General features: G+C 38.7%; 1 protein-coding gene across 1 annotated transcript in view; it reads left to right on the top strand.

The window, feature by feature from the left end:
• pde6c (phosphodiesterase 6C, cGMP-specific, cone, alpha prime) overlaps window positions 1-19,830 on the top strand; it is a 37,194-nt gene that overhangs the window by 16,681 nt on the left and 683 nt on the right. Inside the window, exons 8-21 of the mRNA XM_063071183.1 lie at window positions 6,403-6,450; window positions 9,038-9,187; window positions 11,287-11,430; window positions 11,529-11,594; window positions 11,711-11,857; window positions 13,509-13,616; window positions 13,732-13,841; window positions 14,466-14,553; window positions 14,669-14,769; window positions 16,972-17,079; window positions 17,177-17,240; window positions 17,915-17,989; window positions 18,196-18,279; window positions 18,440-18,590. Of these exons, the coding sequence (XP_062927253.1) occupies window positions 6,403-6,450; window positions 9,038-9,187; window positions 11,287-11,430; window positions 11,529-11,594; window positions 11,711-11,857; window positions 13,509-13,616; window positions 13,732-13,841; window positions 14,466-14,553; window positions 14,669-14,769; window positions 16,972-17,079; window positions 17,177-17,240; window positions 17,915-17,989; window positions 18,196-18,279; window positions 18,440-18,590 (1,444 nt within the window). The remainder of the gene's footprint in view (window positions 1-6,402; window positions 6,451-9,037; window positions 9,188-11,286; window positions 11,431-11,528; window positions 11,595-11,710; window positions 11,858-13,508; window positions 13,617-13,731; window positions 13,842-14,465; window positions 14,554-14,668; window positions 14,770-16,971; window positions 17,080-17,176; window positions 17,241-17,914; window positions 17,990-18,195; window positions 18,280-18,439; window positions 18,591-19,830) is intronic.

Here is a 19,830-nt window from a genome sequence, read left to right as displayed (position 1 = left end):
ACAAATTTCAAAATGTCACTCAGCTGATATCTCAATTTTTCGGAGGTCTTTCCCTACATGAAATGCCATTCTTTTGCATAGGTTTCAGGAGCAATCTTTATTTTGCTTAATTATTTTTTTATTTATTGAGATATACCACAGAATAATCCCTAATGGCCCTTTGAGTCGAGCTGCCCAGCAACCCTTGATTTAACCCAGACCTAATCTCAGGACAATTTGCGTTAAACAATTAACCTATCAAATGGTAAGTCTTTCGACTGTGGGAGGAAACTGGAGCACCCGGAGGAAACTGGAGCACCCAAAGGAAACTCACACCTTTACCAGGAGGATGTACCAACTCCTTTCAGGCTGTGGCGGGTCTTAATGCATCAGACCTGATGATTTATGCAATGAACAATATCCTCCTTTACCATGTAAACTGTCTCAGCCACGAGGGCTCCATATACTGTGGTTGATGGAGCCCTCACCAACGACTCCTACATTTCCTTCACTTCTGCTTTCTTCTTCCCTCACCACCCGCCTCTCCTCAGACAGAACAGTGATGTTCTCTGTGGTCCTCGGCTTTCCCCCACTCGACTATGCTTCCAGCATATCATTCTTTGTCATATTCAGCAGCTGCCATGAGATCCCACCGCACCACCTGCCACATCTTCACTTTCCCACTCCTTTCTGCTTTTCACAGAGACTATTCTCCTCATGACTCTCTGTTTTGATTATCCTTACCTACCCATCCCTCCTGGTTCCCAGGCATATTCCCCTGGAACTGTAGGAGATACCTCACCTGTCCCTATACCTCCTCCCTCACCACCATCCATGGACTAAAAACAACCCTTCCAAGTCAGACAAAGATTCACATGTACCTCCCCTCCAACCTTGTTTGCTGTATTCGGTGCTCTTGATGTGAACTCCCTTACCATTGGCAAGAGCAAGCGTAGACTAGGTGACCATATTGCGCAACACCCACACTCTGTCCACAGGGCAATTATGATCTGCCATTTCAACATGCCTTCAGCCTTCTCCACTGCTAGGGAGAGGTGCAATGTCAGCCAGAAGAACAACATATCATATTTTACCTGAGTGGTTTACAACCCAAAGGTATGAACATTGATTTTTTTTTTCAATTTCAGATAGCCGATGACAGCTGTGGTTCTTTCTCTCAGATTATGATCTATACAGTTTATCTCTGCCTCCTCCCCACCCTCCAACAATACCCCTGCTGTCATCCAGATTTGTTCCTCTACCCTGCGCACACATATCACGCCCCACACAGAACAGCCATTGAGTTTCCTATCCCCTCCTCCCACTCAATTAGCCCATCATCCCACCCTGATACAATTCTGCTTGCAATCTTCCTTACTTACCAGATTTCAGATCTGATTATCAGATCTTGTGCCCACTCTATTTTTTTTTCTCTCCTGTCTCTACCGATCATCCACCAGCCACTATCTCCTACCTCCACCCCTCAATCTCCTTCACCCCTCCCTCTCACCTCCTTTTCCAGCTGCTTCTTCTCTGCAGTCATAATGCAGGGTCTCAACCTGAAATGACGACTATCCATTTGCCTCCACAGATGCTACCTGACTTAGTTCCTCCAGTAGTATGTTTTCTTTTGTTTGTGGTTCATCTTCCTCTTGTTGCCTTTGGCTGAATATCTGCTTCCTTACCTGATCTTGCCACCGAAGGAACTCATTCCACTAATGGCCTTACCTGACTGCTGACGACTATTCACCACCTTTCACCTTTTCCTTGGTCACAGGGTGGACATATCACCCTCCACTTGTGTTTATCAGCTGTTGCCAAAAATTTATCCTGTTGCTTGTGAGGCTGCCTCTACAATTGGCACACATTCATTGTTGCGGGAATGTCAACCAGCAGTAATTCTCTTTACTATTTTGTCTTGAATCTCTATTGCTTTTTCTAAATTCTTAGAGTTTTGGTTCATAACTACTTTTGCTCCTTTTCCTGTTTTATTCCCTTTCTTCTTTCTAGATCCCTATGTGTACCTGCTTGAATCCTTTGTTCCTCTCATTTTATCCAATGTCCTTGCTGATTGGAATCAAAAAAATCTTACAGGACTAAGTGTTCGGAAAATACCTACTCAGGACCATATATATTCTTTAAAAGGTGTAGGCTCATAACCTTGCTTACTCCCACAACTTTTCAAACCAATTCTTGTCCTTAACAAGATATACCGAAAAAGCTCCATTAAATCTAATTGCATGCCCTTTTCAGGCAATGCATTCTTTGTGAAATGATTTCCTCCTGTATGTCATTATTTTAAAACTATGAATGCTTGCAGGCCCCTTTAAGACTCATTTTTGGCCTTCTGTAGTGAGAATTAGTCCAACTTCTCCATGTCTTCATATAAATGCAGCCCTCATCCCTGAAGTAAATTTTCAATGCATTTCCTCCAATAACTCAGCATCTTCCCTGGGTTGAGATATCAGATTTTACACAATGTTCTGGTTCTGGGCTGATCAGAGATTTTTAAATTGAGACCATCTTGTAAAAACAATGTTCTCCAGTTTCACAATAGCCACCTTTTAAATGACAGAATGAGGGCTGCCTGCAAGGAAGCAGTTCATGTTGATAAGCTTATCTATCAGGAATTGAGTTCCATCATTAAGTGTTTTTTTCCATGGTAGTACGCTTCCTGCATATAACCGTCTGTAATTCAAAGCTGAACTATTAATTTAGCATTATGTTAAGTACAATGTGCAATGCAGAATTAGGCCATTTGGCCCAACCATTCCCTGCCAGGATTTGTGCTTCAATTAGCTCTCCTTCAGCCTTTTCTCATCTATATTGCTCTATTAATTCTCCATTTGGTATAATTGACATAAGTTGCCGGCTGGTGGCACAGTGGCATCAGCACTGGACTTCGGAGCGAAGGCTCCCGAGTTTGAATCAAAGTTGGGCCACCCGCTCCCCGAGCACGCTTCCCATCTGTGCTTGGTTGAGCGTCGAGCTAGCCACTCGGCCTCGTGAAAAAAAAAACAACAAGGGTCGAGTCAGGAACGTTCATATCGTGACCTGGTTAATCTGAAAGGAAACCAATCCTGACACTACGTGCTAGACAAGAATGGCTGACTGTCTGGTGCAACACGCTAGGAAGGACACAAGTTAATCACAGTTTATCAAAAGGGAACATTTTCAAAATTTCTATCAGCAATTTCTGAATGAAGATAAGGCAGAACTGGTAGATATAGTATATTTGCATTTTCAGAAGATATATATAAACTGCTCCACAATGGATCAATACAAAAGATATTGATTCAATATTTGATATTTTAATAGATAAAAATTAGGTAGCGGATAAAAAGCAGAGAATAGGAATCAAAGGATTATTTCCTGAATGGAATCGTGGCGAGCAAAGAATCGTTGGCTGGATTTCAACTAATTGCGATCTTTACCTGAGGGACTGAGTATAAGGGATGGATTTTCTGTTGACACTTTTTTTCCATTGACTTCAAGGTACTTTTTGAGAGTGGCTCCAACTCATTGGTTAATTATCCTCTCTGACCTCTGGCCAACTCCGTGCGGCATGACCTTGAGAGCCAACGGTCTTCTGCCCAAGAACTCTCAACTGTTGGAAAAACTGATCATTCCAATTGGCATTGTTAGCTTGTTTCCACTCCAGATGGTCCCTGAATATTTTCCAGGAAACATTAATGATCTGGCCAGTAGTTTTCCAAGCTGGATCCTTCTGCTGATTATTCATTAAGCCATGCAGGACCCACGTGGAAAAGTTTCCTAGCACACTCTCCAGCAAATCTGTCACCACTTCTATTCCACAGACTCTCAGTTTTACACAATGCTACATACTGTAAAAGACCTGTAATATCACATGGGATAATCTTATAGGATAATGTAATATTACACCGGATGTCATGATAGCCTCACACTATTACAGTGGCAATGACCAGGGTTCAAATCCGCTGCTGTTTATTCACTCTTCCCGTAACCATGTGGGTCTCCTCAAAGGGCTTCCAGTTTCCTTCCATATTCTAAAGGTGGATGGGTTAGTAGGTTAATTGGTCACATGGTGTAATTGGGCAGTGTATGCTCGTCAGGCTAGAAAGATCTGTCACCATGCTGTATCTCTAAATCAAAATCTGCTCATGAAATACCTGGGGAAAGCACTGAGGACCCCATAGCTTAGACTATACTTTGTGCAGGGACCTGATAATAGTACAGAACACTGCTACTAATTGAATTGCCTGAGTCCGAAGGAGATGGACGTCAGAGTCAGTTGGGGTTGGTTATGAAGGAAACATGAGGAAGCAGCTGGATTTTTGTCCTTGTCAATGCATCCATTGCAGATGCATCTACTTATGCGATTATTGGCGGGGGTAACTCATGCACGATGCTTGTGGGTCAACTATATAGAAATATGGTGGAAGAAGGGCAGGCCTAGTACTCTGTGAAGGTGACTTTCAGAGGCTTATCAATTTTTGCACGTCAGGAGTAGGATGGACAATCCCCATCCTCCAAACCACCCCTCCCCCAGCAAACATATTTAATGAGCAACCTCATACATTTTTAAAAAAAAATTAACATTATGCATGGCAAAGTATCTAACTCAATTCCCTATCTGATGCATTAAAGGTTCATTCTTTCCAAACAGTAACACCTCCAAGAATGTCAGCTGCAATTTGTCAAGGCTTTATCAACACCCTCTGAACACCCTCAACTTCTGAAGATACAAGAGACTGCAGATTTTGTTCTAATGGATGGTCCTGACCAGCAATGTCAATTGTCTCTCTACTTCCACAGATGCTGCCTGACACGCAAACTTCCTTCAGCATCAATGCTTGCTCCTCAACAGTAGCCTTAGTACATGAGCTGTAATGATCTAAATAGCAGTTTACCAATACTCTCTTGAGTGGTTTGAGGTGAACAATAATTGCTGGTCTTAACAGTTATCCTCAGATTCCACTGCAAGGTTAAAACAAAGATTACAAGATGGATAATCCATTGGGCAAGAAGATGACAGAGAATGCTTAGTACGGCAATATACAATTATTAGCTTTGGTTAGAAAGTTGGAAAAGCAAAGTATTTTTTTTAAAGGTGAGATCGTAGTAATTGTTGCTATTTCAAGAAAATCGGTTAATCTTGCATGTAAATCGAATCATGTACCGTGGAGGGCATCCTGACTGGTTGTATCACCAGCTGGATTGACAGCTCCCACGCACAGGATCAAAAGGGGCTACAGATGGTTGTAGACTCAACCAGCTCCATCAGGGGTGCAGGCCTCTTCACCATTGAGGACATCTTCAAAAAGCAGTGCCTCAGGAAGGCCGCATCCATTACCGAGGACCCTCACCAACTGGGAAATGCTCTCTTCTGATCACTACTGTCAAGGAGGAGGTACAGCAGCCTAATGATGCACATTCAATGATTGAAGAAGCGCTGCTTTCCCCCTACCATCAGATTTCTGACCGGTATATGAACCCATGAATGTTACCTCACTATTCCTCTTCTCTACTATGTATATACCTTATAGACATTTTTTATGCTTGCACTGCAGTGCGACCACAAAACATAACATTTCATGACATAGGTCAGTGATAATAAACCTGATTCTGACTCCCGCCGCTGCCTGCAAGGAATTTGTACGTTTTCCCCATGCCTCCTGTGTTCCAGTTTCCTCCCACAGTCCAAAGACATACCAGTTGGTGGGTTAATTGGTTATTGTAAATTGTCTCGTGATTACGCTAGGATTAAGTTGGGGTATGGCTGTGCAGCGAAGCTCGAAGGGCTGGATTGTGCTGTATCTCAATAACTAACTAAATAAATAAATAACAGAAAGTTAAAAAGCAGGTATAGCAAAAAGTAAGAAGATGATCAGTAGGTTAGCATTTACTGCAAGTTGATGGTAGTATAGCGGAAGGATTATATTGGGCTTTGAGGAGATTATTTCTGAACTATTGTCTGATGGTTTTGTAATCAAAGGAAAGATGTATTTGGCTTAAAGGGCTGCATTGTGTGTATTAGGTTGTGTTGATGACTCTATATTCTAATCATTAAGAAATGATGTTACTGAAACATACAAAAATACTTAGGAGGATTTGATAGACTATAAAATGAAATTAATTTTCACTGTTGGAGTGTTCTGAAATATAGAAGGAGTCTTAATTAGGGCTAAGTAGACAACCAAAGTAGACAACCATTTAATGGGATGAGGAATACATTCTTTATTCTGAATGTTGATAATCTTTGAAGTTCTCCATTCAATGTATGTGGGTGCTCTGTTGAATAAGTTCAAAACTGATATATTTATGTATTCTTTGGGATTACAACAATCTAGGGATATAGGACAAGATCAGAAATATTGAATTGATCTATATATTCATCCAGGTTTTTATGAATCTAAATGTCATTAATCTGAACTTTGACAGATCTGCAACATGATGAATGCTCCAGCAGATGACTACTTCACATTTCAAGTAAGTGTAGCATTTATTTGTGGCATATATTGATTATGGGCCATTCAAGTACAGTATATGTATTTTTGCCTGAATGAAAGAACTGACCAGAGGGGAAATATTTATATTGAAATAATACCCGATATGTGTCATGTTAATAAGTTCTGACAGTAACATAAGAACTAAACAACATTGATGCAGAATGGGACCTCAGAATCGATAGTAAGATGAATACCTTACCCAACATGTAAAACCTGAAATCTTGGAATTCTATAGCAGACTAGTTAACATTTAAGGAAGAGGATTGGCTGGCGTTTGAGCTGTAAAGCTCTTCATAGAACAAAGTCACTTGGTTTAAAAAGGTTACACAGCCAGGAAAGTTTCCTTCTTTAAGTATGAAATCTACAACACCGATCTGAACACCAGACATGGCCTAATGTTTGGAACATAGTAACTATGGAATAATGTAGATGATCTTGTAGTGCAGTTGAAGATTGGCGAGTATGACGATGTGGGCTTCACTGAGTTGTGGCTGAAAGAAGATCATAGTTGGGAGCTTAACATTCAAGGATACACCTTGTATCAAAAGGACAGGCAAGTAGGCAGAGGGGGTGGGGTGACTCTGTTGGTTAAAAAAATGAAATCAAATCCTTAGAGGTGACATAGGATTGGAAGATGTAGAATCTTTGTGGATAGAGTTAAGAAAGGGCAAAGGTTTAAACTCCCATGATGGGAGTTATATAGAGGCCCCCAAATGGCAGTCAGGATATGGTATATAAATTTCAATGAGAAAAAGAAAAGGCATGTAATAAGGTTAACGTTGAGATAGTCATGGGGGATCTCAATATGCAGGTAGATTGGGAAAATCATGTTGGTGCTGGATCCCAAGGGAGGGAATTAGTAGAATGCCTATGAGGTGGCTTTTTTAGAGCAGCTTGTGGTTGAGCCCACTAGGGAAAGGCAATTCTGGATTGGGTGATGTGTAATGAACCAGATTTGATTAGAGAGCTTATGTAAAGAAACTTCTAGGAGGCAGTGATCATAATGTGACATTAAATAGGTGGAGGGGCGGGTAGTGTTGAGGAAGCAGGGAGTTTGCAGAAGGACTAGGACATTTTGGAAGAATGGACAAAGAAGTGGCAGATGGAATATAATGTAGGGCGGTATATAGTCATGCACTTTGATTGAAGGAATAAAGGTGTGGACTATTTTCAAAATGGGGATAAAATTCAAAAATCAGAGGTGCAAAGGAGCTTGGGAGTCCTTGTGGATTAACTTGCAGGTTGAATCTGTGATAAGGAAGGCAAATGCAATGATAGATTCATTTTGAGAGGACTAGTAGATAAGGGCAAGGATTTAATGCCGAGGCTTTATAAGGCATTGGTCAGACTGCACTTGAGCTATTGTGAGTTGTTTTGGGCCTCTTACCTAAGAAAAGATGTGCTGACATTGGAGAGGGTCCAGAGGAGGTTCATGAGAATGATTTCAGGAATGAAAGGGTTAATGTATGAGCATTTGATGGCCCTGGGCCTGTACTCACTGGAGTTTAGAAGAATGGGGGAGGGGGGTGGAAAAGGGGAAGATCTCTTTGAAGTCTATTGAATATTGAAAGGCCTGGATAGAGGGAATGTGGAGAGGATGTTTCCTTTAGTGGGATAGTCTAGGACAAGAGGGCACAGCCTCAGAATAGAGGGACTTCCATTTAGAACAAATATGAGAAGGAATTCCTTTAGCCAGAAGTTGGTGAATCTATGGAATTCATTGCCATAGATGGCTGTGGAGGCCAAATCATTGAGTATATTTAAAGCAAAGGTTGATAGGTTCTTGGTTATTCAGGGCATCAGAGGTTATTGGGAGAGGGCAGGAGAATGTGGTTGAGAGGGATATTAAATCAGCCATGATGGAATGGTGGAGCAGACCTGATGGCAACTTAGCATAGCATGCTCTCACCACGATTCCAGAAGATCATGCTTGATTCAAGCCAGGAAGTGAGTTCATAGTTTTCATTGTAAGTGGCAGGTGTACTCCAACCTCAACCAAGGTGACCTAATTAGTTTGAATTTGTCGCAATAATAGCTGAACTTTTATTAAAAATTAAGCACTTGGAAGCATTCCATTATGGTTGTTGGTTTCTTGGTCACCATCCAGTTATAACATTTTGGACAGGAAATTCTACTCCCTTCACATAAGCAATTCAATCAAAATTTTTTTAGAGAGTTGTCATAACTGCAGAAAAGTAGCTTGAAAGGAGAGAAAGTATAGGTCTTTAAAATGAAGATGAAAACACATTATTTTACAATAAATATACAAATAAAAACTTGAGTAAAACTGAATAAATTAGAAACATTTTTTGCATGCAGTAGGTTTCTTCATTAACAGTTAATGCTTCAACAATTATTAACAAGTTGAATGAATTACTGACTTAAAACAAAATAGGTCATGGTGGTCCTTCAAAAATACGAATTAATAGCGCATGCACACTTTTGCTATAATTTACTGATACTGTAGTTAAATTATAAACTGGCATTATCGTTTAGAGACTTGCAATGCTTAAATCTCATTGCATATTATCATACAACTAGTTGTATCTCTTAACATTTTTTCATAGAAAGAAGCAGTAGATGAAACAGGTTGGGTTATAAAAAATGTCCTGTCTTTGCCAATCGTGAATAAGAAGGAAGAGATAGTGGGAATAGCTACATTTTACAACCGAAAGGATGGCAAACCATTTGATGAATATGATGAGCAGATCACTGAAGTAGGTACCTTTTGGATTTGCTTTCACAACACTTACAAAATTATCATTTTGAAGAGCATGGAGAGTGTCCTTTCCTTCCATCTTCCTGCTGTGGGACATATGTACATGCCTGATGAAGGGATTTGGCCTGACACATCGACTCTTTATTCCTTTCCCTAGATGCTGCCTGATCTGCTGAGCTCCTCAGTATTTTATGTGTTACTCTGGATTTCCAGCAACTACAGAATCTTATGTCCATATACATGCTTGCTCCTGTTGCAAGCATGACATGCCAGCGCCCATGAGGAAAGCCCTACTCATTGAGTATAAATGGAGGGAGAAACCAACTATAGTAAAAGTCCACTGGTGTATCCCAGTCCTCTGAAGTTGGTAGAGCATTTGTCAATCAGGCAAAGAAATTCTTGTGGTATGATGGGGAGGAGCATGGAGCTTATGTCTTATCTCAGAATCTTCAATCTGATATCAAAAACCTTCAATTTGATATCAAAAACATTCACTTGTCTACAATTTGTTGTAATCCAATACTGAACAAAGAAGAATAACTTAGCTGTAACAGGAAACAAGGTTGCCTTTGTCATAGCTCACTGCACAGATCTTTCACCAGTGTAGTCTGTCTAGTTATATCCTGCAAGTATTGACTATTAACCACCTTCACACTACATATAGAAACTGATATAAAACTTCACATTTAAAAGGGCAACTAGAAATGTTTGTGATAAAGGAAATCACTGAAGTATCAGAATCTAACCAGAATTCCCATAAATTTGTGCTCATAGAAATAAGTAAACATATAGTCATATAATTTCTGATCCTGAAGATTGAAGAGAAAATGATGAAGTAACTTCTACTCACTCTTCTGCTAATCCTAAAACTCCATTTTTTCACATTTACTCTGGTTCATTTCCCTTTGTAACACCATAGCCCATGTAAAGCACTGGCAAATAGAAATTCCCTTCATGTATGCTGGTCCATAACGGGCACAAATTCAAAATGAAAATCTTATACACTGCACAATATTGAATCATATTTCAGATTAATCTACCAAAACTGATTTCGAAAACAGTTTGATTTAATTAGTTTTTGCTGTCTAGCACTGCTATTTCCTTTTCTTCTAATATATTTTAACGACAGTGGAAAATAATGTTTCTGTACAGGTTTGAATTCTGTATCAAATTTGCGTGTAGAATGCTGATTTACCAGCTGGGAAAATGGGTTGGAAAATGGCAGATGGAATTTAATGCAAACAAGTGGAAGGTTTTACAGTTTGGTAGAACAGATCAGGATAGGACTTGCACAGTGAGTGGTAGGGCACTGAGCAGTGCAGTAGAACAGAGAGATCTGGGAATATAGATCCAAAATTCCTTGACAGTGACGTTGCAGGTAGATGGGCAAGAAACAGATCTTTTGGCACATTGGCTTTCCTAATCAGAGAACTGAATACAGGAGTTGATGTTACACATTTTGAAGTTGTATAGACATTGGTAAGATTGAATTTGGAGCAATTAGTGCAGTTCCGATCACCTATCAAAAGGAAGGATATCAATGAGTATGAAAGAATACAGAGAAAATTTACAAGGATGTTGCTAGGACCTGAGGGCCTGAGTTAAAGGGGAAGTTGAACAGGTTAAGACTTTATTCCCTGGAGGATAGAAGAATGAGGGGAGCTTTGATAAGAGACATATACAAAATTATGAGTGGTATGCAAGAGTAAATGCAAGCAGGCTTTTTCCACTGAGGTTGGGTGAGAGTAGAACTAGAAGTCATGGGTTAAGGGTGAAAGTCATGTTTAAAGGGAGCTTCCTCACTCAGAGTGGTGAGAATATAGATGAGCTCCCAGCAGAAGTACTGGCTGTGGGTTTGATTTCAACATTTAGAGAAGTTTGGATAAGTATCTGAATGGCAGGAGTATGTGGGGCTATGGTCCAGGTATAGGTCAATGGAACTAGGCAGCATTGACTTAATGGGCTGATTGGCCTGTTTCCATGCTGGAGTGCTTTATGACTCTATAGCTTCTCCACAAGAAATTCTAGGCTAATTTCTATTAAGAACACCTCTGGTATAGATCATCTTTACTAACTCCGGCTACTTGGTTGCTCCAGACCTTGACACAGTTCCTGGGATGGTCACTCCTGAACACCGATACTTATGACAAAATGAATAAACTGGAGAGCAGGAAAGATATTGCTGCAGAAATGTTAATGTACCATTCAAAGTGCACTGACAAAGAACTTCAGACCATTTTGGTAGGTATAGCAATGGGATTTCTGATTCATTAATGATTAAAACAATGAAAATAAATCCAAACATCTTCCGTTCTACCGAGCAATTTATCTTTTCGCAGAAAACAAAAGAGAAGCTGGACAAGGGCATTGCAGACTGTGAACAGAAAGAAATGATTACCATCTTGGTAAATTACATTTGTTGTTTCTTTTTACATTGTTGCCTGTTGGGTGGTATTTGGGAATTGGGAATTAATTGCCTTTTTTTAAAATCATGTTGTTATAAATTGAATCTCATTGATAGAAAGAAGAACTACCTGATCCGTGCAAAATTGACCTCTATGAATTTCACTTCAGTGACTTACCTGTTTCCGAATTTGATCTAATCAAGTATGGAATTCAGTGTTTCTTTGAAATAAAGGCCGTTGAAAAATTCAAAATACCAGCAGATGTGAGTCTTTTTAAGTCACGTTGTTGTACCTTTTTGTATTCAACTAATTACTTTCCAAAAAAATATAGCTGAGTAGCCTTTTCACTGTTTTCTTTTAATTTGGATTCTGGAGCCCTGATATCATGGGTTGAAGGTCCCTGTGCTAGCTTGACTCATAGTTTAGCAGCAGGTTCTTAGATCCTAATGTCACTGGCCGTACGGCAGGATAAAATGAAAAGGCAAACATCATGTGCAACTGCTATGCTAAATTGAGAGATGGGTAGCCGAGCTCACTGAAACATTTCAAAACACTAATTGAGGAACACGGTTAAGCATCACACACAAAATGCTGGAGGAACTCAGCAGGCCAGGCAGCATCTACGGAAAAAAAAAAGTACAGTCGACGTTTCAGGCCAAGACCCTTCGGCAGGACATGCTATGCTAAATTTACTGTATCATGGAACCCACTTGTCTCACTGAACTCTTTTGGGGCATAGTTGTGGTGTCAACCTGTGGGGAAGGAGAACTTGGTTGTGCAAGGGGTGAGGAATCTCTTTCCCAAGAAGTATGATTAGGAGCGAACACAACCTATGGAGGGGCTTCACCACCAGACTGTGACAAAGTTCAAAGTACATTTTATTATCAAAAGAAAAGCAACCCTGAGATTCATTTTCTTATGGGCATATTCACTGCAAATCTATAAAATAGTAACTATAACAGGATCAATGAAAGATCAGCCAGGGTGTGGGAGACAATAAACTGTGCATATGCAAATATAAATAAGTAGCAATGATTAACGAGAAAAGAGATAAAGAGTCCTTGAAAGTGAGATCATTGGTTGTGGGAACACTTAAAGCTGAATATAGCTATCCCTTTTTATTCAGGAGCCTGATGTTTGAAGGGTAGTAACTGTTCTTGAACCTGGTAGTGTGAGTCCTGAGGCTCCAGTACCTTCTCCCTGATGGTAGCAGTGAGAAGAGAGTGTTAACTGGGTGGTGGGAATCTCTGATGATGGATGCTGCTTTTCTACGACAGCATTTCATGTAGGTGTGCTCAATGGTTGGGAGGGTTTTAAGCGTAATGTACTGGGCTGAATCCACTACGTTTTGCAAGTAATGCAAGCAGTGTCGGGGACAGAAGAGGAACCAAAGATGTTCTGCAGTAGTCTTGGGGCCTGTAGGCATTTCTTAGGTTAAATATTGTATTGTTTTGGCTCCCACAAGTACTGGATAAATTGATTAGTGGCTTTAGAGTTAATTGTGCATCTCCTTATTTCTCTCACCACCAGATCCTGAATTCATTGTAATACTGGGCCAACGAATGTAGATAGCAGAGTTCATTTGAAGATATTAGGCTCCAAGAATCTAAAGAGATATTGTTGTGAAAATAACTTTATATTCTCATTTGTATATTTGGATGTTATTGAGAAATGGATGATTGGAATGTCCATTGCATTTTTGTCTTGTATAATTTGGCTTAGATTTGCTTTCTAAGGGAAAATGTGTGCTCTTGATTACTTTGGGGAAAGCACAATCATAGTACAGTGACAATCTTAACCATCTTATTTAATTTAGAAACATTATCAAAATTACTGCCAAATATGGGTTTGTATGAAAATGTCTTTTTACATTACCTAACATGCTTATTATAAAGACACTATATTCTGCTTCAGGTATTGACCCGATGGATGTATACAATCAGGAAAGGTTACCGTGATATCACCTACCATAACTGGCGCCATGGATTTAACGTAGGACAGACCATGTTTACACTTCTAATGGTAAGATGCAATCCTTCAAATGAATTCGTGCTTGATAATTCCGACACCAAACCACTCAGAAAGAACATTGAATTGGTCTTTATTGTGTTTCTAAAACTTCCACATTCCTTTGTAGACAGGTAAAATAAAGAAATATTATTCAGATCTGGAAGCTTTCGCCATGGTTACAGCAGCTTTCTGTCATGATATTGATCACCGTGGCACCAATAACTTGTACCAGATGAAGTAAGTGAAGATAATTTTTAATGGTCCTTAAAAGTTCATTTTCCAAATGTGTCAGTGCCTGGTTGGATTTATGGTTATTGACTATTTCCATTTTCCTGGAGTATGTAGTGATGGGGCTCATTCATGAACTGTTACAGTCAATACAGTGGCAATTCCCAGAGTAACTATTATATTCATTCCTAGGATGTGTCTTCACTGGCAATAGCTGGGATTTATTGCCCATCCATAAATGACCCAGACTGAGTGGCCTTCTGGGTAATAGAAAGAACAACTAAAAGTCAGCCCTAAATTTTCTGATTTCAATATTGCAACATCATCCATTCTATAGGTGATTTTCCTGGGAAAATAGCAAAGCATGTGGAGAAGAATATCAACTCAGGCAGTAACTTCCTGATTTCTGCACTTAATTGTATAAACATGTGGATGACATACACAAAAATGATATTTTTATGGACATTCTTATCAATTAAGGTCAGAGTCATGACTCTTTAAACGACCGCCATGCCAAACAGCTCATTGAAGCTGATGGGGAGATGTCTTGGTAACCCTGCTCAAGGGCAAAACCACCCTAACTGAGGATTACCATGAAGTTTGATCGTGTATTATAATATTGCTCCATTACAGATCACAAGCACCTCTAGCAAGGCTGCATGGATCCTCTATTTTGGAAAGACATCACCTTGAGTACAGTAAAACACTACTTCACGATGAGGTCAGTTTGTCAAATATCTCCTCGTATATCAGTATAAAATTAAATATTTTAAACAGTTATAGGATACACATTTTTGATGTTACTGATTTTTCTTTATCTTCTCTTCAATGGACAGAGTATAAACATTCTTCAAAACCTAAACCAACGTCAGCATGAAACAGTCATGCATTTAATGGAAGTTGCTATAATCGCAACTGACTTGGCCTTGTATTTCAAGTACGTGTTTATTTTACATTATCTTTCTTGGTACTGCCTCCAGCTGAAAAAGGTACACACTTTGACATTACTGGAGATGATACGGATTAAAACATGTAACAATGAATGATACCTTAAGGAAAACAAATTACAGATTCTGACAGAGTTGACATCTAAATTATTTTTAAAAAGCATTATAATGATTGATTAATAATGAAGGTGTTGAAGATATGTTTGTGGGTTTCCAAGATGGAGGAGAGAAACAAGTTTCCTTAGTGATGGAAGTGTGTGCAGGTAAAGGAAGCAAATGGATTTACAAAGGCATTCCAGTAAGTGGACGACTATCACATACAGTACATTAGTGATCAGTGGAAATATTTTGCAGGATAAATTGAATGGCATTAACAAAAGGAAATGCAGAAAGCAACCAGCAATAGTAGACTCATCACTGTTAAGATGCAGGAAATAGTAGTGAAGAGAATAAACATAAATAGAATGGTGAGACATTATAATCAAAAAATAAAAATACTCTTGAGAAAAGTTATACTGTTCTTGCAGTATGCTATGAAGACTATGAAGTCAGAGTCTAAATCGAGTTTAATGCCAAGGGCAGGGATGCACAGGTATCCGCAAGAAAAACATAAATTAGCATAATTTTACTAAGAAAGAAGACAATTAAAGAAGACAAAAAAAAGCCAAAGTTCATTTTAGTGCAAGGTGATCAAAGTGATGAAGCTCAAGTGATTAGGGCTGTGCAAGTTGATTCAAAAACCAAATGGTTCAAGAACAGAATGTCATCATTTGATTTTCTTTATAGACTGACCAGTGAATTCCCAGATTTTCACTTAAAAAAATTACAATTGAGAAGGAATGAAAGAAAAAATCCATTCTCAAACTAAAATCTGGAAATGCATGGCAACAGAACGCACAGACTGTTTACTTCAAAATTATCATGAAGGAAAAGGATTGGTAAGAGGAACCAGGGCAATAAGACTTTTTTCTGATCAATTTGCCGACCTTATAAAGGAATTTGTCTGTTCTTTGGAAATGGTACTTTTCCTCACTTTATTAGAAGCTGCACATTATTAATGGAATGGAATGTCCTCATTGAAACCGAAATCTCTTGCTTGAATGTTTAACTATGTTGAACGTCCATATACAACACCCCAAAACACTAATAAAAGAAAGGGAAGAAAATAGAAGATTTAAAAAAAAAAAAAAAAAAAAAATTTTGGGGTGACACCAAGGCATTTTCTAAGCCCCATTCCGTAAGGTAGGACACCATGCTAGTTTCTGGTCCTTAGAAAGAGCAAGAAAGAAGCCACATAATGAGGGTGAAATTGAATTTGGGCTAGCTATTGTACTCAAAAGAACAAAAAAAAGGAATAGAGATTATGGAATATCATTTGAAAAATCAGTGCTCCCTACACCTTCCCATTTGAAATTTATTGATAAGGCTGAATGATTCTTGCTGTGTAACACATAAGGTATATGAGATGGGCAGCTCCCTTTCAGGTCTGGGCAGAAACACCGAATATTCAGCTGGGAGAGTCCTGAGTTGATCTTGCTTGGCATTTCACACCTGCTCATCTTTGACCTGAGATTTGGCTTGTGTTCAGTTTACAGAGTACTTGGGTACTATTGGCAGTAGTACCTGCAAACCCATATAACTTAGCACTGAGTAGGTTGTGACTACAACCTATCGAATATGGAAAGGCTGAGATAAGAGTGGACATGGGAAGGATGTTCCCTATATTGGGGGAGTCTAGGACCAAAGGTAACACCTACTCAAGGGTGTCACTTTAGAATAGATGAGGAGGTGGTGAATCTGTGGAATTCATTGGAGGCCAAGTAATGAGGTATATTTAAAGCAGAGATTGATAAGCTCTAGCGTGTCAAAGGTTACAGGGAGAAAGCAGGAGAATAGGGTTGAGAGGGTTAATAGAACAGCCATGATGGAATGGTGGAGCAGACTCGATGGGCTGAATGGCCAAATTCTGCTCCTATGTCTTATGGTCAAAAAGGCAAGCAAGCTCTTTAAATTCCATTTGATTCTCCTTTCCATTTAGAGGTGATGAAAACTGACATAATCCAGTATTTATTCAGAGTAAAACAATAAGCCATTAATAACTTTATACTGGACTGTGACATCCTCAGTGGAAACAAATTAAATGGAGTTGAATGGAAAATGCACCATTGCATAGTTTTTGAACTGTTTTACAGGAAAAGGACAATGTTTCAAAAGATTGTAGACAGTGTCGAACAAATGGAAAGTGAAGAAGAAGCCATAAAGTTTATTTCATCTGACCCAACCAAGAAAGAAATTGTCATGTATGTACCTTTTTTTTTCTTGTTGGCAAATATTTTTTGGAAAGGCTACCTTAATACTTTGACAGTAATGACCAAATAAGTACTTGTATCCTTGCAGGGCAATGATGATGACAGGATGTGACTTGTCTGCTATAACAAAGCCCTGGGAAGTACAAAGCAAGGTAGTAAACTTGCTGATCTCAACCGTGCTGCCACTGATATTATGCACCAATCTGAATTTCCAATCACCTGCAATGAAAATTCTGAAAGACTAGAAATCTAACGTTGTTAACAATTTAAATTAGTGCTTTATAACAAATTACTATTTTTACTATTTGTTTTACTATTTATCCTGTTTTACTATTTGATTAAATGGGTAGTATGAATGCAAATTAATGGTGAAACATAAATTTTGTAATGTTTTGAATTTATTCCAGGAAAAATCTTAACAATTTAGAAATGTATTAAAAATGGGGACCTGGCAATTTTTAAAATATACTCTCTATAGAGATATGTATTCAGACCTTTGTAATTTTGTTTTAAGATGGTGGCGTAAGCAGAAGTCTTGTATTTTAGTTGGCTGTAACATGCATCTGTGTTTTTCGACATTTGAAAGGATAATTTTATGTGTTGAGGTTTGAAAGAAACACTCTTTTAGCTTGTAACACATGGAAAAAGAGAAACTGAGAATTTTCTGTAAAGTTTGGACTGAAATTTTCAGAAAATGTTAATGAATATCAGAATAAGCCAACTGTTTGTTGTGAAGGAATAAGAATCTAACAGAGTCCTTTTTACATTTCTATCTGTAGTACACCATTTTCACTTTTATTTTCTTCGTCTGTATTTTGTGCTCTAGGTTGCACTGATGGTTGCCAATGAGTTCTGGGAGCAAGGTGATCTAGAACGTACAGTTTTACAGCAGCAACCAATTGTAAGTTCACAAGATGTAAACTAACGCTGACTTAACATCATTTCAAATCTACAACTTGTTTTCATGGATACTTAGTGATAGTGGACAGAACTTCTGAATTTAACAAGTGTTTAATTAATAAGATTTTTAGGAGTGCTCAGAGTAGGATTATAAATGAAATACACACACTAGCTTAATTTTTGCTGATGATTCTTCTGTTTAATCAGCCCATGATGGACAGAAATAAAAGAGACGAACTCCCTAAACTACAAGTTGGTTTCATCGACTTTGTGTGTACCTTTGTGTATAAAGTAGGTAAAATATTCATTTTATTCCTTATCTAATCTGAATTCTACTAAATTAATTTATTTAAACTTTAAATTCAATTTAGAATTCAGATTCTTTTTTAAAAACATTAGCACTACATATACATCACAAAACTCACATTTAGTTGCTGGATGTCTTGTTCAGGAGTTTTCAAGATTCCACAAAGAAATAAAACCTATGTATGATGGTCTTCAAAACAACAGAGTTGAATGGAAATCGCTGGCCGATGAGTATGAAGCAAAAATGAAGCTGCTTGAAGAACAAAAGGAACAAGAAGAAATGGCAGCTAAAAAAGGTTGAGCAGCTCTTAATTTTGTAATTTTTTTCTTTGAATCATTATTTTATCTAGCAGAACAAAAATGAGACTCCCTTTGAATTTCACATGTTAGTGGCTGAATAGCTGTATTAAAATGTGTTTTTTTTCTTTGTGACAAAACAAAAGTCATCAAAGGTTATGGAGAAAAGGCAGGGATAATAAATCAGCCATGATCAAATGGTTGAGCAGATGTCATGGGCCAAATGGTCTAATTCTGTTCCTATGATTTAGTCTTGACACAACCCGTCACAATCTGCCAAAAATGCAGCAAGGATTAAATATATTTTTGAAGGTTAGGATTAATGCCCAATATATGTTGATTGATTGGGAGCTGCTGTCTATCAGCATGTCTCACTCATATATGAGCAAAGGAGGAGGCCTGACACATGCTGCAGAAGCATCTGATTATTTGTTCTGTTACTGGACATGCTGTTGGATTTACCAATGAAGGAGAAAAGTATTTGTTGGTGTTTTAATGTTGTACATTAAATTGAATTTTAAAGTGCTGAATCATTAAAAAAAATTTAAATCTATTTGATTGGCTTTTAGATATCGAATATCCAAGACAGCGGTCCCCAACCACCGGGCCGCAGAGCATGTGCTCCCGGGCCATGAGGAAACGATATGAGTCAGCTGCACCTTTCCTCATTCCCTGTCACGCACTGTTGAACTTGAACATAGGGTTGCCAACTGTCCCGTATTTGCCGGGACATCCCGTATATCGGGCTAAATTGCTTTGTCCCGTATTTCCCCTGCTAAGGTAGAGTGTTCCTATGAAACCTTTCGTGCCAAAATGGTGTGAAGTGAAGAAGCAATTACCATTAATTTATATGGGAAAAATTTTTCAGCATTTCCAGACCCAAAAAGTAACCTAACAAATCATACCAAATAACACATAAAACCGAAAATAAGTAACAGTAACGTATAGTAAAAGCAGGAATGATATGATAAATACACAGCCTATATAAAGTAGAAAAAAGTATGTACAGTATAGTCAGGAAGATGAAGACAAAACTGATCTGTGGGGGGAAAATCGGCACGTAAGTGCATGCGCACACAGGTGCCCGTGCAAGGCTTCATGGTCATGGTAGTTTTTCCTGGGGTAAAGCAGGATTTGACTCAAACACGAGGAATTCTGCAGATGCTGGAAATGCAGGCAACATACATCAAAGTTGCTGGTGAACGCAGCAGGCCAGGCAGCATCTCTAGGAACAGGTAC

This window comes from Mobula hypostoma, chromosome 19 (assembly GCF_963921235.1).
Source record: "Mobula hypostoma chromosome 19, sMobHyp1.1, whole genome shotgun sequence".
Classification (NCBI taxonomy): domain Eukaryota; kingdom Metazoa; phylum Chordata; class Chondrichthyes; order Myliobatiformes; family Myliobatidae; genus Mobula; species Mobula hypostoma.
The sequence above is the reverse complement of the archived record's forward strand: the minus strand, read 5'-3'. Positions and strand labels throughout refer to the sequence as shown.